General features: G+C 35.0%; 1 protein-coding gene across 2 annotated transcripts in view; it reads left to right on the forward strand.

Moving 5' to 3' along the window:
- EYS (EGF-like photoreceptor maintenance factor) overlaps window positions 1-23,341 on the forward strand; it is a 1,786,799-nt gene that overhangs the window by 1,418,956 nt on the left and 344,502 nt on the right. For both annotated transcript variants that reach the window (XM_078001263.1, XM_078001264.1), the window contains exons 29-30: window positions 3,842-3,988; window positions 17,668-17,821. In XM_078001263.1, coding sequence (XP_077857389.1) covers window positions 3,842-3,988; window positions 17,668-17,821 — 301 coding nt within the window. The remainder of the gene's footprint in view (window positions 1-3,841; window positions 3,989-17,667; window positions 17,822-23,341) is intronic.

Genomic DNA, 23,341 nt, shown 5'->3' on the forward strand with positions numbered 1-23,341 from the left:
AAAGATTCAATAAAATGCAGAACGACGTAGGTAAATTTCAAAGAGTAAAAGATTGTGTATAGAGGCCAAGAAATGGTAACTTTTGTGATACCATATAACTTAAGTCAAGCAGTTTAATAATACATAAGTTGTATTGTTTATACCTGATTCTCACAAGTAATCTTCTCAAGTTATAGGCATAAACAGGATGTTAAAAATAAACTTTCTTTTGCACAACAGGATATAACACTGTAAACAAATAAGGTGCCATACCTAAAAGCAAGATTTAACTAGAAAGTATTCTTGATTTAAAATGGGTTTGTATTTAGACGAGAGGATTTTAAGAGATAATTTTGAGAAAATGTTTTTGAAGAAGGCTGTCTTATGGACCTCACTCCCCACCCTCTTCCACCCATCGTATCTGACAATGTGTTTGGGGATAGCTACAGCTGGATCACTTGGAAAGTAGCACCATGGACTGTTGACCTATGGACTCATACATTCATAGCTGAGCTAAAGCAGCACTGTGTGTGTACGTGTGTGTGTGTGTGTCTGGAAGGAGAAGGAGGGGGAGAGAGAAAGACAGAGAAAGGGCTGGGTGGGATGGCTCACGCCTATAATCCCAGCACTTTGGGAGGCCAAGGCAGGTGGATCACTTGAGATCAGGAGTTCAAGACCAGTCTGGCCAACACAGCGAAACCCTGTCACTACTAAAAATACAAAAATTAGGCAAGCATGATGGTGTATGCCTGAAATCCCACCTACTCAGGAGGCAGGAGTTGCAGTGAGCAGAGACTGCACCACCGTGTTCAAGCCTGTGCAAAAGAACAAGACTGTCTCAGAAATAAAAATAATAATAAAAAAAAAGAGAGACAGAGCTTGGTTGGAAATTAACTATATCCCACATACAGTAGGACAGGAGATGATAGGGAATTTAAGAGTCTTTACCACGTACTAGATATGTACGCCTCAGGAAAAGCAACTGGCCTGAAAGTCATTTTATGTTCTTCCCAAATGCTCCTTGTTAAGTTACTAAGATGACCTTAACACTCTTCTTAGCTTAACTAAACTTTAGAAAGGATTCTTCCTGACTCTAGGTCCCTGGTCTCCCTTTTCTTGGAGCATTTACTTTAGAAAATTTTCCATATTAAATTATTTCTCTGTTGCCTTTGAAACACAAATCTTTTAAATATCTTCTTGTCAGTTTTACCAGCCAGGAATTTCTTTCTTAAGGTTCTTGGAACCACTGTTCCCCTGAAATGTAATCGTAAAAGAAGACAGCACCCCATCTGTCCACCTCTAGGGGAGGGTATAAGACTAACTTCAATGGGTGCCTTGATCCCAGTTGTAAAACTATGTCCTGATACAAAGATAACAGAAAGTTTACTTATCCTTTGAGTAAAGCCAATTAGCAAACACGGATGGCCTGTATTCTCTCTCACTCCAGCTCTTAAAAACTCTTCCACCCTTTATTACAAAGGAGTTGAGTTCAGACTGAGTTCTAGCCTCTCCCTTACTGCAACAGCCTTGAAAAAAGTCATCCTTGCCTATTCAACTTAATCCGTGCAGTGTTTACACTGACACAGGCAAGTCATTGTCAACAACAAGAGTTTGAAAAATCAGAGCAAGACCAAGATAGAAGTGACCAGCCAAAGAAGGCAGGGTATGACTGCAAATCCTAGGTGTGGCAGTTGACAAAGAGTTTCCAAAGATTGAATAAACGTTCATGAGTCTTAGTGTTACCAGATTTAGCAACTAAAAATACAGGATTCTTAAATTTAAATTTCAACTAAACAGCATTATTTTTAGTATATTTCATGTGATGTTTGAGACATACTAAAAATTTATGGGGGCTGGGCACAGTGGCTCACGTCTCTAATCCCAGCACTTTGGGAGACTGAGGCGGGTGGATCCCCTGAGGTCAGGGGTTCGAGAGTAGCCTGGCCAACATGGTGAAACCCCATCTCTACTAAAAATACAAAAATTAGCCGGGCATGGTGGCACATGCCTATAATCCCAGCTATTCAGGAGGCTGAGGCAGAAGAATCGCTTGGAGCTGGGAGGTGGAGGTTGCAGTGAACCAAGATCGGGCCATTGCACTACAACCTGGGCAATAGAGCAAGACTGTCTCAAAAAAAAAAAAAAAAAGGAAAAGAAAAGAAAGAAAACACAACAACAAAAAACTTATTTGTTATTTAACTGAGCATCCTGTATTTTATCTGGCATGCCTACCATGAAAGAAACAATCAGTTTCAAACATGTTCCCTTCCTAAAGAACAAGATGCCTGGTTACAACAGTACAATTGCCAGTTCTAACAGCTCTTCTTTACTGTGTCCTCTTTCCTTTCCATCCCACCTTGCCTTCTCCCATTCAAAGCTGGAAGGGTCAGAAACAGCAGCTAATCTGAAGGAGAGGTGATAAAATGAGAAAAAGAACAGAAACCAGGGTTACTTCTGCCCCTCAAGGAAGACAGCAGGTGTCAGGCCACCTAGAGATAGGCTGGTGAAGGAGGATAGGAGAAATCATGTCTCTGACGGAAGATTTAAATGTTACTAAATTTCTTAGACTGGATATTAAGCTTCTCACTCACTGTATGACTTAGAGAGATGGTAAGAATCATCAGAAATACTAAATGTCCATCCAGTGGCAGAGAAAACTCCCCCCATTGTGAGAAAGACAAAAAAGAAAGTTGGCTGGGCACGGTGGCTCACGTCTGTAATTCCAGCACTTTGGGAGGCCGAGGTGGGCAGATTGCTTGAACTCAGGACTTGAAGACCATCCTGGGCAACATGGTGAAACCCCATCTCTACTAAAAATGCAAGTTAGCCAGGCATGGTGGCACATGCCTGTAGTTCCAATTACTTCGGAAGCTGAGGCAGATGGATCACCTGAGCCTGAGAGATTGAGGCTGAAGTGAGTCGAGATTGCTCCATTGCACTTCAGCTGGGCTGACAAAGTGAGACACCATCTCAAAAAAAAAAAAAAAAGGTTGCATTTTCAACATCCTATGTGTTGCACTTGTTCAATGTACCAATTATATTTTAATAGATGTGAATATAGATCTATATCAATGAAATGTTTCAAATTTTATGTGCATCAAGATTTTGTGAGATTAGTTATTTAAAATAAAAATAATTCTGTAAGTCTAAAACTAATAACCTTGCATATTATAGTAATACTACTTATAAAATACCTAAATATTATTGAAAAGCACTAAATATTAATGAACATTAATAAAACTCCTGAGTGTGACAGTTCTCTAACCTTTGTGTCACAATTTTTTTCACTTTATTGACATAATTACATCAAATAAAATTTATCAATTTTAAGTGTATAACTCGATATTTGATTGTTTGTAACCCAAAGGATAAATGCTTGAGGTGATGGATACTCCATTTACCCTGATGTGATTATTATACATTGTATTCCTGAATCAAAATATCTCATGAAACTCATAAATATATACACCTACAATGTGACCACAAAAATTAAAAATTAAAAAATGCAACCTTTGCATCACAAAATATCGCAAAAGAATCTGGTGAAGAACTATGATTTCACAATGCAAGTACACAGATTTTTTCAGACAATTTCAGGGTGTTTGTTACTTCTTAAAACCCATCCATGAACATCAGATTATAACTCTTATTCAGTCTTTTCCTCTATACTGGTAGTTAATTATTTGAGGCAATAAATATAAATTTATTATACTTCATATCTAAAGTTCTTAAAATTGGACCTAATGTTTTAAATATTAGTGTTACCTTTTTAAATGAATGCTAACTATAAATGCTAAGCTTTTATCTATTTGAGTAGCAATATAATGCTATCAGAACATATTAATACGATTTTCTTTTTTAGATGCAGGTTTATTTTTTCCATCTTTCAGTGGGAATTCCTATTTAGAACTGCCCTTTTTGAACTTTGTCCTGGAGAAGGAACATAACAGAACTGTTACCATCTACTTGACTATAAAAACAAACAGTTTAAATGGAACTATTCTTTACAGTGAGTATTAAATGTTTGACTTATTATATGTCATGTTTCTTTCTCAAACGTTAATCTATTGAATCATTGATTTATTCATTTAAATATTGTGAGAGAACTTTTTCAGACCAGTGCATGAAGCATTACCAAAGATAAATTTTAGTTCTTTGTAATTTCTCTAGAAGTTTAATTTATGAGTCATTCAATGGAACGTGACTTACAAACAGGCTCTGAGCTGACAAGACAGAATTTAGCAAGCATATGAATTTGACAGCATATGGCTAAAGCAGTAAAACATAAATGCTGCAAATGTTTCAGAGTATATTTTTATGATATAAATCACTAAATATGAATTATATTCAATACTTGATAACTTGGGAAAAGGCATTCCAAAGCTGGGGTTCATTTCACAATCAAATAAATTCCTACCACTCTTTTAACAACATCTATTATCTTGATATAAGCTGTTTTCTTCAAGTAGTATTAACAGTATTTGCTTAAGGAAATGTCTTTATATCCAGAGTTCTCTGCATTATGCAATTTTCTCATAAAGGTCTCTATAAGCAGAATTTAATGGGCCTCTTCTCTGAATGATCACTAAGCTATATTAGCAGCAGTATTCAAAATTTGACAGTTGTTTTCTCTTTTGAAATAAATGCACAATCGTTTTAACAATTCCTCATATTGGAGGTGTAATGTCTTTAGTATGTTAACAGATTATCCCCTTTGGGGCAACTGATTTCCCAAATGATTTGCTCCTCTACTTTGAAACAGTTTGCTAAATTGATTCATCATTCTGTACTTTCTAAACAAAATATAAAAGGTTTTATCATTTGACAATGAGTAAAATGCCTAAAAGAAGCATTTGGGGAAGCCGGGTGAACTTAGTAGTTTTTAACATTAAATTAAACTAAGAATTTATGTTATATTTTAGAAAGAAAACAACTGGTCAGGGTAGGCCAGTATTATTTATTCCCCAGGAGCAGAGGCACCCATGTTTAAATGTTAGCTTAAGAGTGTCTGATTGATTTATGTTAAAAGAGAGAAGAAAATACAGAAAAAAAACTTGTTTTTGTATACAAAATCTAAGTGCTGGTACATGCCCATGAAATTTGGAAGTAATAGCGCATTGCAGCGTAAAGAAAACAAGAACAGAACAAAAGACACAAACAGAATAATTGAAAGACACAAGGAAAAGTGATTTTCTGGCTTTGCAATTTTTTAAGTTATATAGAATTAGAAGGTGTTTTCTTGGGGAAAATGTATTTCTACCAACTAAAAACAGCTCATAGTTAAAGCAGCACCCAATCACTGGGAATTCTCCTGCTCTGGGTTCATGCTCCTGGCTCATGTCCATACCGACACTTGGATGTGTTATTTTTGAAGGCCAGAGAAATACAGGCCAAGCGTATATACACTCCATTCAAGTTTGTGCTTTAATTTAAATCCAATAAAAGTCAAGCTGATGATAGTGCCATAGGATCATTTCTGCCTTCCTTACTCAATGACCTACAAAAACAATCAAACTAGAAATTATTAGTAAGAAAATAATGTCACTGTAATGATTATCCATTTCTGCCCTTATATAATTGTTATTGTTATAGTACCAGATTCATCAAATCTGTTTACTCTAGAGAGTTTTAGAGCCCATGAAGGGAGAAAATATTTTTGTTTGTAAAGCATTCTTTCTGTTCATTTGTAAGGTGGTAATTTAATCCTACACTGTTGGGAATACCTCAGCAGAATGTTTCCTGGGGTTGTTACTTTCTATCCTCTTAGATTTGTCAGCCTCATAAAAAGCCTCACAACAGATAAGCACAAAGATTTTTGCAATTCAGTTAGATACCGGTAATTTAAAAGGCGTGTCCCTTAACTTATGGGATAATTGCATTTGTTTTGAAATCAGTATATTATGTGTAGGAGCAATTAAAAGTAGTGAGAAAATTAAAACAGATGTTTCACTTCAAATTTTAGGTGTTGATTTTGTTTGAGTTGCTTTGTTTTTAATTTTGCCATTTTTTTTTACTCCTAGACATTTCAGTTCAACTCAATTCCATTTCACAAACATTTTTTGAACATTTGTATTTTATATCAAATCAAATATTTAAGGGACAAGGATAGAGAACTGTCAGGCTGGTAAACCACTGTCAGCTTTGAATTATATTCCTGGTTCAAAACTGCACATTTATTTTGTCTCAGTTTGCCTCACCAACTAATTGATGTTGAAAAGGAACAAAAGGAAGATAAAACTTGAATCCTTATGGGTTACAGTAAAAATCCTTAGAAAGGATAGCTTAAAAAAGAACCCTCTGTGGGAGAGAGACAGCTCCGAGAGCAGCAGTCAAGATGAAAAGAAAGTTTTTTGTATCTGCCACTGAACCAATTCAGAATTCTGGAACCCAGTCAAAGGAGCTACTAATAGGTCACGAGAGAAAGGATGAGACCACACAAAATTCTTTAGGTGCACTTTCAGAAAATGAGCTCTATTATACAAGCAGTATCAATCAGGAGGTTTCGTCATGGGATATATTACCATGCAGTTGGATACATTCTGTGCTGCTTCTTTGAAAAGAAATAAGCATGCCATGTGGAAGTATGTGATCTTTGAGAATTAGGAGCAGACATCTGACCAAGTCCCAGGAGGCAAATTACATTAGCAACTCCATTGGGAGGAGAGGATTCAGAAGCAATCGTTATATTACTTAATGTTTGTATTTAAAATAGGAAGCAAAAGAAGGTCCAGTCTTAGATAAGGGTAGTTGACAGGCTAGTGGAATTATTAGGGCCTCTTTATTTGCATTTATGGAGGACTAACAGATTTCTGATACTCCTGGAGAAAACAAATTAAATCTGAAGAGTCATAACACCTGCCTTTCTCTATAAAATGATTTCCAGCAGAATATACAATATCTTCATTACATACTTATTGTATTTCATTCCAATGATGTGGCAAAGCCAGAGAAATCCCACAGCATTCTCTGGCATCATATTAGATAGCGTCTTCTTTTTTTCTTCTAAGTAAAAAGAATGCTCAGTTGTTTCAATCAATTGTGGGCACCATAAAATTCTTTGAATATCTTTTTGCCTCCTTGATGGGTCCCAATAGAGCTAATGCCAGACAGATATGGGAAGGAGTAGGTTGCAAACATAGATGGCTGAATTCATGCATTGTCATTCATGAGAAACTGCTATTCATTGTTATTTCATCTTTTTTATGACAGCAAAGACAAATTCAACAAATTCTGAGTGCCTGAAAAGTACATAGCTTTCTTTGGGCAATGTGAGGGATACAAAGTTGAATAAGTGATGGTCTATATATCCCTAGTTTCTCACCTTTTCATAGATAGGTACATAATTCTTTGGGCAACCTGGTTGTGACATGTCTTAAATTAGAAGTATGAATTAAGAACTGGCACAGAGTTGAGAGATTCATTTTACCTGGAGTCTGTGCTTATATCTCCTCACTAAATAGAAAATACCTCTGTATTAGTCTGTTTTTACACTGCTAATATAAACATACCCAAGACTGGGTAAATAATAAAGAAGAGGTTTAATGGACTCACAGTTCCACGTGGCTGGGGAGGCCTCACAATCATGACAGCAGGCAAAAGACACATCTTACATGACAGCAGGCAAGACAGAATGAGAGCCAAGTGAAAGGGGAAACTCCTTATAAAACCATGAGATCTCATGAGACCAGAATAGTATGGGGGAAAATGCCCCCATGATTCAATTATCTCCCACCGGGTCCCTCCCACAACATGTGGGAATTATGGGAGCTACAATTCAAGATGAAATTTGGGTAAGGATGCAGCCAAACCATATTAACCTCTTAATCTGAAACTGCATTTTGTAATTCCCTATTCCCCCCACCTCCTCAGAACCTCCTCGAGTGACTTGTGTAGGGTACGTACTTGGCTAGAATAGTTCTTAAGTTTTGTTTGTGAGTTACTCAACCTTGATAGTTGTGATAAAAAATAAGTAGATACTGAATCTTTAGGAAATTCTCCCATTGAACATTGTTATAATTTCTTCCTCTGATAGAAACAAACACACAAATTTCAATGGTTTAGTCAAAATGTAGCTTGAAACATAATTTTTTCATGCATTTACTTAAAAAATCAGGCATATAGCAGGAGTTGGCAAGTTTTTCTATAACCATTAGAAATAAGTATTTGAAGTAGATATGTTTGCAAGCTGCACAGTTCAACTCTGCCATAGTAGCCTGAAAGCAGCCATGGACAATATATAAATGAATGAGTGTGGCTATGTTTCAATGAAGCTTTATTTGCAAAATCAGACAGTGTTGGAATTTGGTCCACGGACCATAGATTGCCAATCCTTGACCTAGAATTATGTGATTCATTAAACTTCACCTAAAATAGAACAATTATATTCTACTTATACAATTGAAATTTATGAAGAACTAAGTCAATGAAAGATACATTTAACCTGCTTAAAACAGGGCTTGGCAAATGGCAGGCCAGAAATAAGTGACTTATTGAGATGATGCTTTAACTCCTTTCCTCTTATACCTTGTCTAGGGAATTAAGGTCTTAGGACGCAAGATTTTTGTCTAAGAGGTGTTATGACTGTTATATCCATTTAACAGCCATGTTCATCCTAGCAACAAATAGACTAAAAATCGTGGCACCAAAAATGGGAGAGCAGGAAAACAAACAATTGGTGAAATTTGGAGTTTTCATTTTTATTCATTTCACCCAAAGGAAGAGGACCCATTTCCTCTAAGAGTTGTGTATTACTAGTGATTTTTACTGGTTAAGCACAATTAGCAGACTTGAAAAAATTAAAATAGCCTGTCTATAAATTTCAGAAATTGGCCCAAAGCCAATCTCCAATAGCATGTAATAAACGTGGGTGTAATCATTAATTATGTACCGGGCTACTGCCATGATCCTTCAGTTCTCCCCAGAGCTTCTCTGTCTGCCATCTTCCCACTGAAAAACTAGCTTATCGTAACACTGGTTATTATCAGCCCATGTCATCATTGTTGCTGTAAGCTGTCTTAAATCATGAGCAACTGCTGCTGAGGTTGCTACTGGAATTACTGCTGTATACAAATCCAAACCTTTAGGGGGAACCAGAAAAGGGGAATTCTAAAACTACAGAAGAAACATATATGTTCCAACAGAGATCTCAATGCAAGATAACCAAACAGTCTTTATCATATGTCATGAAGGCAGCACCAGGGATAAAGAGATCATCTGACTGCTCCCACAGGTAGCCCTGATTGAAATGTCAGATAACCAAGGATAGATTTGAACCCAAGTCACTGTGAGCTACTGTACATATAGGGGACATCTATTCATCTTTCTATATCTTAGTTTGACTACAAGTTATACAGATATGTTTATATTACCAAACTTCACAAGGTTTGAAATGTATATCTATATAAGTGTTTTGAAAAATACAAAACACCATAAAAATGTAAGGTATTTTTCTGTTAAGGTAGATGATAGAAATCCATGTCACTTTATGGAAATTTCCAGACTTAATAATCTAGGTACCTGATTTAATAGTGCATTATCTGTACTGATAACTATTAATTTTTCTATAAGGAATGGTGTTAGATTTTAATTCAAATCAATAACCAATGAACTTCTTCTGAATGTTTATAAATGATCTCAATTCAAATTGTTGATATTTGGAGCATTATTACAATAGCTTAATTAGAGAAGAATACCCGTGTTTAATGGGAGTGGTACCATATAAACAATGAATATCTTCAATATTTCAATAAAGTGATAAAATATCCATGCTTAGAAAATTCCAGATCCACAATTCAACTAATATCTAAGCAAACTAAAGTTGTAAAAAAGTTGACTAGAATATCACTTTTTCTCCATGTGATATTTATTATTTCTTTTTATGAGACTAATTATATATATATTTTTTATATATCAAATTCAAACTTGTTAGAATTATCTCTCTAAAAGCTATGAGATTTAGATACTAGAATCTGTTTTGAGAGGAATACTGTTATTATTCATTGTTCTAAGCAGCACTTTTATGCTTAACAAATCTTAAATTAGCAGACAATCATTTTATTAGGATAAATAAAAATTGAGAACTAGAGATTTTGTAAAGTTTTGAAATGTAATCTGGATAAAACATTCCGGAAAAAAAAATCGATAAATAATTCATTTTAAAACTTTACTACAAAGCCTAAAAGCATGAAGAACTGTTACTGCATTACTTCTGCACCAACTTAATATTTCAAGAAAAGGATAGGTTCACACTTCTCTAATGGATCATCAAGCATCTTTTCAGTGAAACAACAGAATGACTTTCTTCCAATGGCTTAATAGTAAATTCTTCTAGAGCTTTCAAGTCCTGCCTGAAGGTAGCACCAATTAGAACATTATGGGGAAAATGTTCTAAACACTGCCTTTAAACATTTGCCCTATATATATTTGCAAACATACATATATATATTTCTAAATATATATATATATATTTAGAAAGATTCACCTTTGCTTGATGTCTAGATTCAATGAGCAATGTTGAACTAAATTTAATATGACATATGGATTACTCAATTCATAAGGTTTAATGTAAAAATACATACATTTATCTAAGAATAGTCATTACTTACAATTTTCTTCAGTAGTTCTATTTTGGAAATTCAAGTTTCTTTCTCTTTTCCTAATTGCCACTAATTTTTCCATTCTGAAAATCAAATAATTTTTATCATAACTGTGTTTGAAAAATTGTCTTTAATACTGTTTGGAAAAACCAGAGTTCCTCCTGAATGTGTTTATTCATAGCTTTTCTCTACTTATAGAATCCTAGGGTTACATGATACAAAACGAATTGATTTGAAGGTCAGAAAAGTCAAATGATATATCTTTTCTTCCCTAAAGTGATTCATTTGCTATAGAATCATGGAAGCACATCAGTAGCATCAGACCCTCCCTTTCCCACCTACCATCATATGTTATTTGCAAAACACTTTGAACTTTGTAAAAAGTATTATATAAAACCAAATTGCTTGTTAATGGAATAAATCAATATGATAAATTAAAACCTGTTAATATATAGCGGACTGTAAAGATAACTAAGCTTCATTGTTCATTTTTATTCCCATTACATTAAAGCAGTCTTATTTTATACTGTACAATAAAGCAGCTACAGTCCATAGGATGCTGGTATACTTGAATAAGACTATTCATTTCTGTCATTGATGTTAGTGGCTGACCTTTGTTTAAAAATAACTCATTCTTGCATAGTACTACATACATCTTGTTGAATGTGTATAGTCAATCTTTAAAATTCAGTTTTTGAAGTTTTGAAAAACAAATGTTGTGCATATGGCACAACAGCTTGACCTAAATGCTCAGCTGTTCTGTTCTACCCTATGCTATATATCCTATTTTTAAGTCTTATCTCAAAAATATGAGTCTGAAATGGTAACATAAAGCAGTTTATTAAAAATATTAAGCAATAGAAAACTTCTGAGAAGAAATGATAGAATGGAGCAGGATAACAGACTGTCCTTTAGTGCGTAACACCCTCCCCACTCACAAAACGATGGAAGTGGAGAACAAGTCAACAATTCAAGAAAGAACCACCTTATGCCATTTTATAGTATAACATTTTACAGATCCAAGGAGAAAAACACAAGTGCTGGTGCAGTTTTGTGTTTCTAAATATGCTCCATCTCTCAACCACCACCTCACCTCCACTCCAGAAAAAAAGAAGTCAAGAATACAAAAAATTGTTAATTATACTCTCAAATTCAGATAAAAGCAGCCGGATCAACTGAATAGGAAGCCATGGGAAAAAAATAAGAAAAAATACTAAAGAGTAGAAGCAAAAAAAAAAAAAAAACCTGCTAATGGATCTCAGAAGATGCAGAAAAGATGAAGCTGCATTGCCCTTTGCCACACAGTGGGCTAATTTGCTCATTGTACAGCTGAAGTCCTCAGAAGTGATAAAAACGCATATGGGTTAAGTGGATCCTAAAATAGGACATTTAGAAGGATCTCAAATGAGTGATTTTCAACCATATGCCTTTTTGTTATTCTAACTTATTAAATCTTTTAATGCTGTTATTTTATCTATTTTCTTACTTCTGCAATATTGACAATCTATTTTTATTATTATGGATTACTTTGTGTTGCTCTCAAACTGAATTTATATTATCAATAAATTCTATAGCTTGAAGCACTAATGGGAAACGTACTTCTGTGCTTTGGATTTTTTATGTACCCCCCCCCATCTGTTTCTTCAACCATGTTTTGAATTATTCCTTCCTTCCCCCACTTTGTCATCCTCAGTGTGTACATCTTTGTCCAGTGCGAGAGTACAATGTTCCCTAGTATCAGGGACCCCATTTGCACTGTTTTTATGCAAATTTTACTCATTGGAGTTGGTTTTGGTTTTGTTTTGATATAATACAAATCATTCCCCCTTATATGTATTGTAACATCAAAAATTAGAATTAGCTGATTTTTCTTTATTAAATAATTTTTTAAAGGGTATATAAAATCAACACATGTCAAAGATTTTATGTACTTATTAATTTATGTAGTAACTAGTGGGATATTACAATAAATTTAAGAAACAATTCAAGGGGTGGAAACGTATAAAAACTAAGGAATTCTGAAGTAAATTTACAAGTAGATGAAAAATAGGTCTCCCCATGGGGTAATAATTTCACTTCATCAGAAAATTAATATGCATTTGTATCATCAGGAATCATTTGAATTATTAGTTTTCTGCAACTTACAGTGTTGGGAAATAGCTCAGAGACAAGGAAAGGGTCAGAGAACCAGGATGAGTAAGCTAAATATTAAATTATTTTCTCATTTCAAAGTCTTTCATAATTTTTCCAGATACCTTTCTCCGAACCCTTCTTTGAGACCTGACTGTTGCTTTTAATCCACTCTTCTAGAGCCCGAGGCAGGGGTAACAGATAACCCAGGTTTCTACACATTCTTGCTGCATTGTTAAAGAAACACTTATTAATGTTGAGCAGTAAGTCTAGTTTCATTCTGGCTTCTGGTTTTTCCTTTTAAGCGGAGGTAAGCTCTAACACAGGGATACTCCGAGTGTATCCATAGACTCCTGAGGGATCCACGAGATTTTCAAGCATCCACAAGGTCAAAATCACTGTGTTGACATTTTCACTCAGGGTGTAAAAGTCACAATAAAACTATTAACACCTTAATATTAAGGCAGCAGCACCAAATCGTACCAGCAGTCATTGTATTCTTTTCCACTGTCCACTCAAAATGGACGCTTAAAAAATGTCCTTAGACATGCAATACAATTCATTAATCCTGTTCAATCTCAACACTTGAGTATACAAATTTTAATATTCTGTGTGTAGAATTGGAAGTACACATTAAGAAAGCTGGCTACATACTAAAGTATAACAGTTGCCTTGAGACAAGTTGCCAGTTTATCTCGACACTATGAAAACACTCAAAAAATGACTAGCAGATAATGTGTGGTTATTCAAACATGACTATTTGGCAGCTATTTTCTGAAAAAGTAATAAAGTAAGCCTATTACCTCAAGGAAAACAGCTAATAGTATATTTGCCAATGATAAAACTCAAGCTGTCAAAGAAAAATTAGAATTTTGGAAAAATCTACATTCCCCATAACGAACTTGAGAACTTTCTAACATGTTCTGATTATCTTAGTGGTAATATTAATGAATTTGATTATACAATAAATGTGTCATATCTGAGAACTCTGCACAACTCTGAACCAATATTTTTCAAATGATCAATTAGTGATGTTATAAAATTATGAATGAGTAAAACATTCATTCAAAGTGCAAGAAAGACTAATGACATTTTAATGTAACAAAGTATGTGAAGTTCATTAATACACTTTTAAATTCCACACTGCAACTAAACTTTAAGGAACTGTCATTTGTCCAGTTTGTATGTATTTGAAAAAGTTATTAAAATGTTTCTCCTCTTCCAACTACATTTTGTGTGAGGCTGAACTTCCTGTACTTCAGCCAAAGAAACAAATCACAACAGATTGAATACAGAAGTAGATATAATAATCCAGCTGTCTCCTATTAAGGTTCAAAATAAAGATATTTGTGAAAGTATAGAATAATTCTTACTGTTTCTTATTTGAAAAAATATAATTACTTTTCACAAAATATGTTATTTAGGTTAACATGTAATGGGATTTTTAAATTAATAAATATTTGACAATTTTCATGGTTTTAAATGGTAATTCAGTAAATCAAAAGATGCGAACCATGTAAACAAAAGCTCTTTAGAGTTTTCTCTAGATTTTAAGTGTGTAAAGGGCTCCTTAGATCAAAGGGTTTGAGAACTGCTCATTTCATATAATTCTTTTTTAAATACTTTATAGTGTGATCCTGCTATTTTAAGAAATTCTACATATCTATCCATGTGTCAATCTTTGTATCTACAGATGTTCACTGAATATTAATGCTGGCCATTTCTGAAGGTTGTAATTTTGGAGAGATTTAAGACACTTATTGGTCCATGTTTCTATTGCTTGAGTACAAAAACAATGTCATTATCATAAAATACATATACTGATATATATATATATATCACGTGTATATATACTGATATATATATCACATGTATATATACTGATATATATACACACACACACACACACATATATATACTGATAAAAACAATAGAAGAAAAGTAGGGAATGGGGAAACTCAAAAGTAGTAATATATATATATTCCACAAATAAATATCTGAAAATTCAATATTTACATCATAAGATTTACTTTGATGATTTTGGATCAATTAGAAATCAAAATGGAAAATTAAAAAATGACTCCTGCATTATTTTGTATTGCTGCTATGCCAAGTTACCACTAAAACAATAGAAACTTATTCTCTTACAGTTCTGGAGGTCAGAAGTCTGAAATGAGTCTTATGGGGCTAAAGTCAAGCTGTCAGCAGGACTGGTTCCCTCTGGAGGCTCCAGAAAACCCATTCCTTGCCTCTTCCAGCTTCTGGTGGCTGTTGGCATTCTGTGGCTTGTGGCTGCATCACTCCAGTCTCTGTTTCTGTAGTCACATGGCCTTCTCCTCATCTGCCATCCAGTCTCCCTCTTCCTCCCTTTTATAAGGACACTTGTGTCTACTTTTAAGGCCCACCGAGATAATATAGGATAATCTCTCCATTTCAAGCTCCTTAATTTAATCACATCTGCAAAGTCTCTTTGGCAGTATCAGATCACACTCACAGATTCCACCAATTAGTACACGGGTGTCTTTGGGCATGATAATTCAGCTTATCACAACTCCATACTTTACATTACACAGAAAAATTTATTCTAGGCAGAACTGAAGTAAACCTTACAGAAGCTAATGTAGAATAACTTTATGACTTTGGGGAAGGCAAAGAAATCTTAAACATGACATGAAAGTACTAATCATAACTCTGAAGGAAACAATACATAAATTTACACAAAAATTAAAAATATACACTCATCAAAACTCACCCTTGAGATTGGCAAGTCAATCTGCAAAACTGAAGAAGACAGTTACAACTTATGTAGTTGACAAAGAACTTGTCTTCAATAAGAAAAAAACAAACAACTAAATATAAATATGAGCAAGAAACACAAAGTGACATTTCCGAAGAGTATATCAAAATAGTAAACATGAGGATATGTTCAACTTCACCAATATCAACAAAGTAAAATTAAAGTTACAATAATCAGAATAGGTAAAATCTACAAAGTGACCACACCAAGTGATAAGGCTATGGATCAGCTGGAATTCTTGTACGCTGCTGGTAAAGCATTAAATATAAACAATTATTTTGGAAAACTGGCAATACTTACTAAAGTTAATCCTATTTATACTTTCTTACAGAGCTATTCAACTCCTAGATATATACACAACAAATGTATGCAATTTAACTGAAAGACATATATAAAATGGTCATAGCAGCATTATTCACAGTAACCAAAACCTAGGGGGAAAATGTCTATCTACACTAGAAACAGTAAATGAATTTTTAATATTAATTTAATGGAATATTACAAAATAATGATAATGCATTAACTGTGGCATAATGCTATCTCTCAAACATAACATTGAGCCGAAACAAATGCAGTAGTCCCTCGTTAATTGCAAGGGATACATTCCAAGATCCACTGGAAACTATGGCTAGTACTGAACCCTATCAATATTATGATTTTTTCCTATACATCCCTGCCAATGATAAAGTTTAATCTGTAAATTAGTAACAGTAGGACATTAATACCAACATATAATAGAATGATTATAACTATATCCTGTAATAAAAATGTGAATATGGTCTCAAGATATTTTATTGTACTGTAATTACCTGTTTTGGGACTGTCATAAAGGGAGCACTACTTTAGACAAAGAATCCATACAATATGACTCTACTAATATGAAGATTAAAATCAAGTAAAACTATAGTTGTTAAATATCAAGATGGTGGTTACTTTTGATGAAGAGTAGAAAAGAATAGTGATTGGTAGGACTTCTGACAATGCAGATAATGATCTTTTCCTTAACTTGGGTGATGTTTGGGTGAGCAGGTTCACTTTGTGATTACTTACTGAGCTTTATGCTTATAATTTCTGTGATTTTTCTGTATAAGTTACACTTCAATTAGGAAAGTTAAAAAGAGATTCCAGGGACAGATGTCCAAATTTTAAGTAAAAAGAGAAAGATGAATGAAGCCATTTGTGAATTTATGAATAAAGTACGATCTCATTTTTAAAAATAAAATTGGGATATGTAAATATTTGTATGTGGGGAGATAGGTGGTAGAAAAGAACATTTCAAAGTGGGGATGAATAATGAGATTAGGGGAAAAGAAATATTTATCTTTTTTTCTCTATATATTTCTCTGTTATTTTGAATTTTATAGAAAACGCATATTGGCCGGGCGTGGTGGCTCAAGCCTGTAATCCCAGCACTTTGGGAGGCCGAGACGGGCGGATCACGAGGTCAGGAAATCGAGACCATCCTGGCGAACACAGTGAAACCCCGTCTCTACTAAAAAAATACAAAAAAAAAAACTAGCCGGGCGAGGTGGCGGGCGCCTGTAGTCCCAGCTACTCGGGAGGCTGAGGCAGGAGAATGGCGTAAACCCGGGAGGCGGAGCTTGCAGTGAGCTGAGATCTGGCCACTGCACTCCAGCCTGGGCGACAGAGCGAGACTCCGTCTCGAAAAAAAAAAAAAAAAAGAAAATGCATATTGCTTTGTAATTAAAATACAAATAAGCATAAGAAATTAGAAATCAAAAATCAAATTTAAACATTAGATTCAATAATGATAATGCAAGTTATTAAAAACTCAATATGGCACTTTTCACTTATTATTTTATTTAATTATCACAGGAGTTCTAATACTCACAGTAGTTACTCTCACTACCCCATTTAAACATATGGGGAAACAGGTTTAAAATAGTTAAGGACATCTAGCTACTAGGTAACAGAATCAGAAGTTAAAACTCATGTCAAGTTAATGCTGTTAATACCATGCTATCTGTCAGCCTGTGGACAATAATGTATGTTTCTAATATGGTACTTACTACAGTGAATAATTATCTCATAGCACTCCTACAAACCCCGTAAATTAGTCTTTGATGGCAAATATTGTGTTTAATTATCACTAATCGACAAAATATAAATCTACATCAATTACTAATATATTGTTTTTTCTTAAAGGTAATGGGAATAATTTTGGAAAGCAGTTTCTTCATTTATTTCTTGTGGAAGGAAAGCCATCAGTTAAATATGGATGTGGAAATTCTCAAAATATTTTGACTGTTTCTGCTAACTACAGCATTAACACAAATGCATTCACCCCTATCACAGTACGGTAAGTACTGTACTCCACAGTAGTTCTTTTGTGGTGAACTTTTGTTTGTTTGTTTTGAGATGGAGTCTTGCTCTGTCACCCAGTCTGGAGTGCAGTGGTGTGATCTCAGCTCACTGCAACCTCCGCCTCCCAGGTTCAAGCGATTCTCCTGCCTCAGCCTCTCCAAGTAGTTGGGACTACAGGTGTACACCACTTTGCCTGGCTAGTTTTGTTGTTGTTTGTTTTAGTAGAGATAGGGTTTCACCGTTTTCGTAGAGATGGGGTTTCACCATGCTGGCCAGGCTGGTCTCGAACTCCTGACCTCGTGATTCATCCTCCTAGGCCTCCCAAAGTCCTGGGATTACAGGCATGAGCCACCATGCCTGGCCTGAACTCTATTTTTTAAATGTTATTTACATGTGTAATAGCCACCCAAAAACGAAACGAATTTTAAAAGTTCATCTGAAAATTGTTTTGTTTACCTTTTAATTTTTGCTTTTGTTTTACTTGTTTATTTTTACAGTTTGGTGAAATGAACTACAAATTGAACTAAGCCATAATTTAATACTATCCTATGGCAATCAAATTGCACACAGAGTAAATCAATTTTATTTGAAAATATTATGGTACAAGCAAATAAATTAATGCATCAAGTTGTTCAGTTAAAACTAACATCCAGTTTAATTGTTCAACAAAATATCTACGGAGTACAGCTGCTAGAAATTGGTTAGTGGGAGCCCTTGACTGCACAAAAAAAGAAAACTCAGTAGAAAACAAAGACCAAACAGAATACTAAATGGAAATGTCTTTCTGGATTATACAAATTTTTGGAAAGCAGTCTTTGAATTCATTCATGCTTCAAAATTGCAAAATATCAGAAAAGAGAAATTGCTAAATGATGGTCACATCTCAGGGGCATTACTAAACAAAACTTACATGTAGCAACTAAGAATTTAAAACTTTTCATCAGTACAGCTCAAATTTTTCATCTAGTAATAATGGTCTCCAAAGTTACTCTATGTCATTGAAAAATATTCTGTGACTGAGTTCGTCTTTAAAATGACAATTAGGTAAGTTAGTCTGATCAGCAGGACTCTTGGCTAACCTATGAAGGTTATATAAATTAAATAAACTTTCTCAGAAACTGCATCAGTCTGAAAATAACATCAACAAAATTGACACCAATATGAAAATGAAGCTTCTTACAGGCAGGGATGGTTTCTTACTCATTTTTAATGCACTTAATAGGACATCTGACAAATAGGAGATACTCAGTAAATGTCTGAATGAATGAAGAAATGAGGGTGTCTGGGCTGGGCAATTCATTTGATTATAACAAGAAGGCAATGAAATTACTAAGGTAATGAAATTATCATTTGTAAATTAGATATACCCTTTGGAACGCCGAGTTCTATACAGACAAAACAAACTCCTTCAGATCAACGGACAAATATTTCAACCATTTCTGTTATAAGTGTTTGCTGTTGATCACTAAAAAGAACCAGATGAGAAGCTAAATAACAGAAAACTGTTTAAAAGGTGTTTCTATTAATAAGATCATCATTTTATACAGTATCAACAATTTATACAAACAATAGCACTTTCAGTTATACATGAAATAATTGCTATTCGAGGTCAAGTTCTTAGAGAAATTATTTTCTTCTTTACTTTTAAGTTGTAACCTAACAGAGCAGTCCTCAAACCACTCAGATTCTGAGATAGCCTCAGGAAAAAAATAATCTGTAAAATAAATATTGATGCTTCCAGTAAAACTGAAAAGGACTTTCCAAGTGTTTGATTTTATCAAAATTTAAGTAAAAAGGAGATATTACATTACTATGAATGTAAAAATGCAAATCTGCTTTGTGTTATAGGCAATTGTCTACAAGAGCTCAAAGTGACAATAGGCTGACCCTAGGACTACATATTACATATTATATATCATTCATGTAAAACTTTTGAGTGCTCATCTGCTAAGCATGCTCTCAATGCCTTAATATTTGCATCTCATTTTTGTGGTTTTCCTTGTTTTATTCTATATTTAGTTTCATATATTCATTTAACAAATGTTTCTTACTCTATTTGTAGTGCTATACTAAGCTACTAGAATTCAATGGTAAGCCTAAACAGAAAAAATCCAAATTCTTAGGTGTATACAGTTTAGTGAGGGTGACTGACAAGTAGACACACTAATGAAGGAATAATTTGAGATGTGTTGTAAATGGAAGAAACATGATGCAGGAAGAACAAGTTAAAAAAGTAACCTAGCCTGTGCTAGAGAGACCAAAGAGCTTTAACAATGAATAGAGGTAAACTTGGTAAAACAAAAACAGGCAAAGCAGTGGTTATGAGTTTCAGGCAGAGGGAAGAGTATGTGAAAAAACTCTTTGGGAGGCGGCTGGGTCACCTGAGGTCAGGAGTTCGAGACCAGCCTGGCCAACATGGTGAAACCCCATCTCTACTAAAAACACAAAAAAATTAGCCAGGTATGGTGGCGCATGCCTATAATCCCAGCTACTCAGAAGGCTAAGGCGGGAGAATCGCTTGAACCCAGGAGGTGGAGGTTGCAGTGAGCCGAGATCCTGCCACTGCACTCCAGCCTGGAGAACAGAGCAAGACTCAATCAATCGATCAGTAAAACAAAACCCTATGCTAGAAAGAAACATGGCATATTCAGATTCGGAGACCCCAAAGAACAGTGTGTTTTGAACCGAGAAGCAGAAGAGGGTGGCTTAGTAATGGAAGATGAAGTTTGAAAGGTAGACAGTTTGCAAATGCTGTCTGGCCTTGCGGCTATATTAAGGAATAATTGCAGGAACCAGTTAGATGGTTACTGTATATCCAAGTAAGATATGACGGTGACTTGGACTAGACTAGTGTCAGAGATAAAGTGACATAATTAGGAGCAAAATTGTGACTTATTAAATACTAGGAGTAAAAATAGAGCTGTCAAAAACTAATACTCATTTCTTATGTGCAATTGGATAGCAGATTTTATCAGACACTGAGATAATAATAAACAATGCAAGAAGAGCAGGTTAGATTGAGAAGATCCTGGGTTTAAGCTTGAACATGCTGAGATTAAGATGTCTCTGAAACACAAAGTGGAATTTTCAATTGAATATATTGAAGTAAAGGTCAAAGAAGGGATCTGGATGGAAAATATGAATTTATGAGTCATCACTGTGTAGATGATAATTGAAACCATGGGAATGGATGAGAGTATATAGTAGAAAAAACTGCCTCGAGTGACTCTTGAGGAGCTAACATTTAATGACTGTATACTGGAAGTTGAAATCATTAAAGAGTCTGACAAGGAGTAAGTAGGAACTAACAGCCAAAAAAGGAGTAGAGTGTCATGGAAGGCAATGGCAAAGCTTATCAAATGCTCCAGTCCACTGGACTGCCCACATGATTCCATGACCTGAAGACTTCAGTGTATCAGGATAGAAGAAGCCCGATTAGAGAAAAAATCAAGATAATATGTTTATACAACTCCTTGAAGTTTTAATGTGAAAGTATAAAAAGAGGTAAGATGATAACTAGAGGAAGGTGAGGAATCAAGACAAAAAAAGATGAAAGAAATTTGAGTATGTTTAATTAATTGGAATTACTAGTTGAATAGAAATTGTTAATACACAGAAAACTAATGAAAAAGGGAGAATATAAGTTTTGTTTTTTGTTTTTTTTTTTTCTTGAGACGGAGTTCTGCTTTTGTCACCCAGACTGGAGTGCAATGGCGCGATCTCAGCTCACTGCGACCTCCGCCTCCAGGGTTCAAGCGATTCTCTGGCCTCAGCCTCCTGAGTAGCTGGGATTACAGGTGCCCACCACGACGCCTGGTTTTGCCATGTTGGCCAGGCTGGTCTTGATCTCCTGACCCCAGGTGATCTTCCCACCTCAGCCTCCCAAAGTGTTGGGATTACAGGCGTGAGCCACCACACCTGGCCGAGTACATAAGTTTCTTAAAAGTTTAGGCCAGTAACATACAATGTACATGAGAGAAGATTTCTGCCCGAGGGCAGGGAAAATAGAGATACATAGCCTGAGGCTTCTGATTTCTGTCATTGTAGATGTCCCTGGATTTATGATTGCTTTTATCTGTCCAGTGGTTTATATCACCTCTGGCTGTCTCATCTGTTTAGTCTTACTTCTCCATCATTAACTGGGTAAAATATAGAATTTAAGGGTCTTTTGGGATGGCTTTTTCCAACTTAATTCTCACTAACAAAACTCTCACTATGCAAATGCAGGGTAAATTTCTCCCAAAAAAGCATGTGAATTAGGTTCCTTTTTCATCATATGAATGTTGACGGTATTTCTTCAATATTAAAGAATTTCTTGACAATAAAAAAATATAGCATGATTGCTAAAAACTTTTTTTTGAAACAGAGTCTTGCTCTGTTGCCCACGGTCCCACTGCAACCTCCAACTTCCAGGTTCAAGCTATTCTCCTGCCTCAACAGGCACGCATCCCCACACCTGGCTAACTTTTGTATTTTTAGTAGAGACCAGATTTCTGTATGTTGGCCAGGCTGGTCTCGAACTCCTGACCTCAGGTGATCCACTCCCCCACCGGGCCTCCCAAAGGGCTGGGAATAAAGGCATGATCCACCATGCCCAGCCTAATAAAAACTTATTTTCAAAAATTAATGGAATAAAGATAAGCTCAATGTGTAAAATATGACTTTTTGATTTGTTATTAGCTATTATTTTTTATTTTGTTATCAGCCAGTAGTTCCTCCAACTAAATCCATCTTACATCTGTAGGACAGGGAGAAGTAGAACAAACTTGAATAAGCCACTTGTAGTGATTGAGGTCAATTCAGTATCAAGATAGAAGTTCTTCTTAAATGAAATGGAGCAGAGATCACAGTTCTACAGATACATTGTAATTCATACTCATGCACAGTTTGTCTTTCATTTCAACGAATTTTGAAAGGGATCACATAGAGAGAGCTATTGGTTTTCACAAGGGTTATTCTCTTTTGGGGAAGTTCAGAAAAATTGTCTTACTATATATATACACTTTTTTAAGTTTCTGAAGTTTAAAATTTTCTGGCACCTTTAGTGTCTGTTTTACACTAAAGCTAACTTTTACCCAGTATTTCGTTCTCTAAAAAAGCCCTGTGTCCTTTCTTGTAGGTGATTTACTGTGTTATCTGCATGTTTTAAAGGCACATAACCTATTTCCCCTTCCTTAGATGCTACTATCTAACACTCCTGAGAACATTTCCTCAAAGATTTATCCAGAGGTATAAAGTTATCCATGTCTATTGAAGGTATACCCTAATACCTAATAATTTATTTTGGTTAGCAACTCTTAGGGTAGCCAAAGTGGGATGCTGGCCAAGAATTGCATTACTGCCAGAGCAACGCAACTCCAATAGCCACTTTTTTACAGGTCAGTGTAAAGAAATGCATGGTTTAAGATCATCTGCACAGAGGCTGGAAAAGTTTCTAGTAGTTTCTAGACAGCAAGAACCCTTATTAGTATTTGCTAAAACCCAAACATATATCAAAAGAAATCAATGTAGACAT

The sequence above is a fragment of the Macaca mulatta genome, chromosome 4, assembly GCF_049350105.2.
Source record: "Macaca mulatta isolate MMU2019108-1 chromosome 4, T2T-MMU8v2.0, whole genome shotgun sequence".
NCBI classification, from domain to species: Eukaryota; Metazoa; Chordata; class Mammalia; order Primates; family Cercopithecidae; genus Macaca; species Macaca mulatta.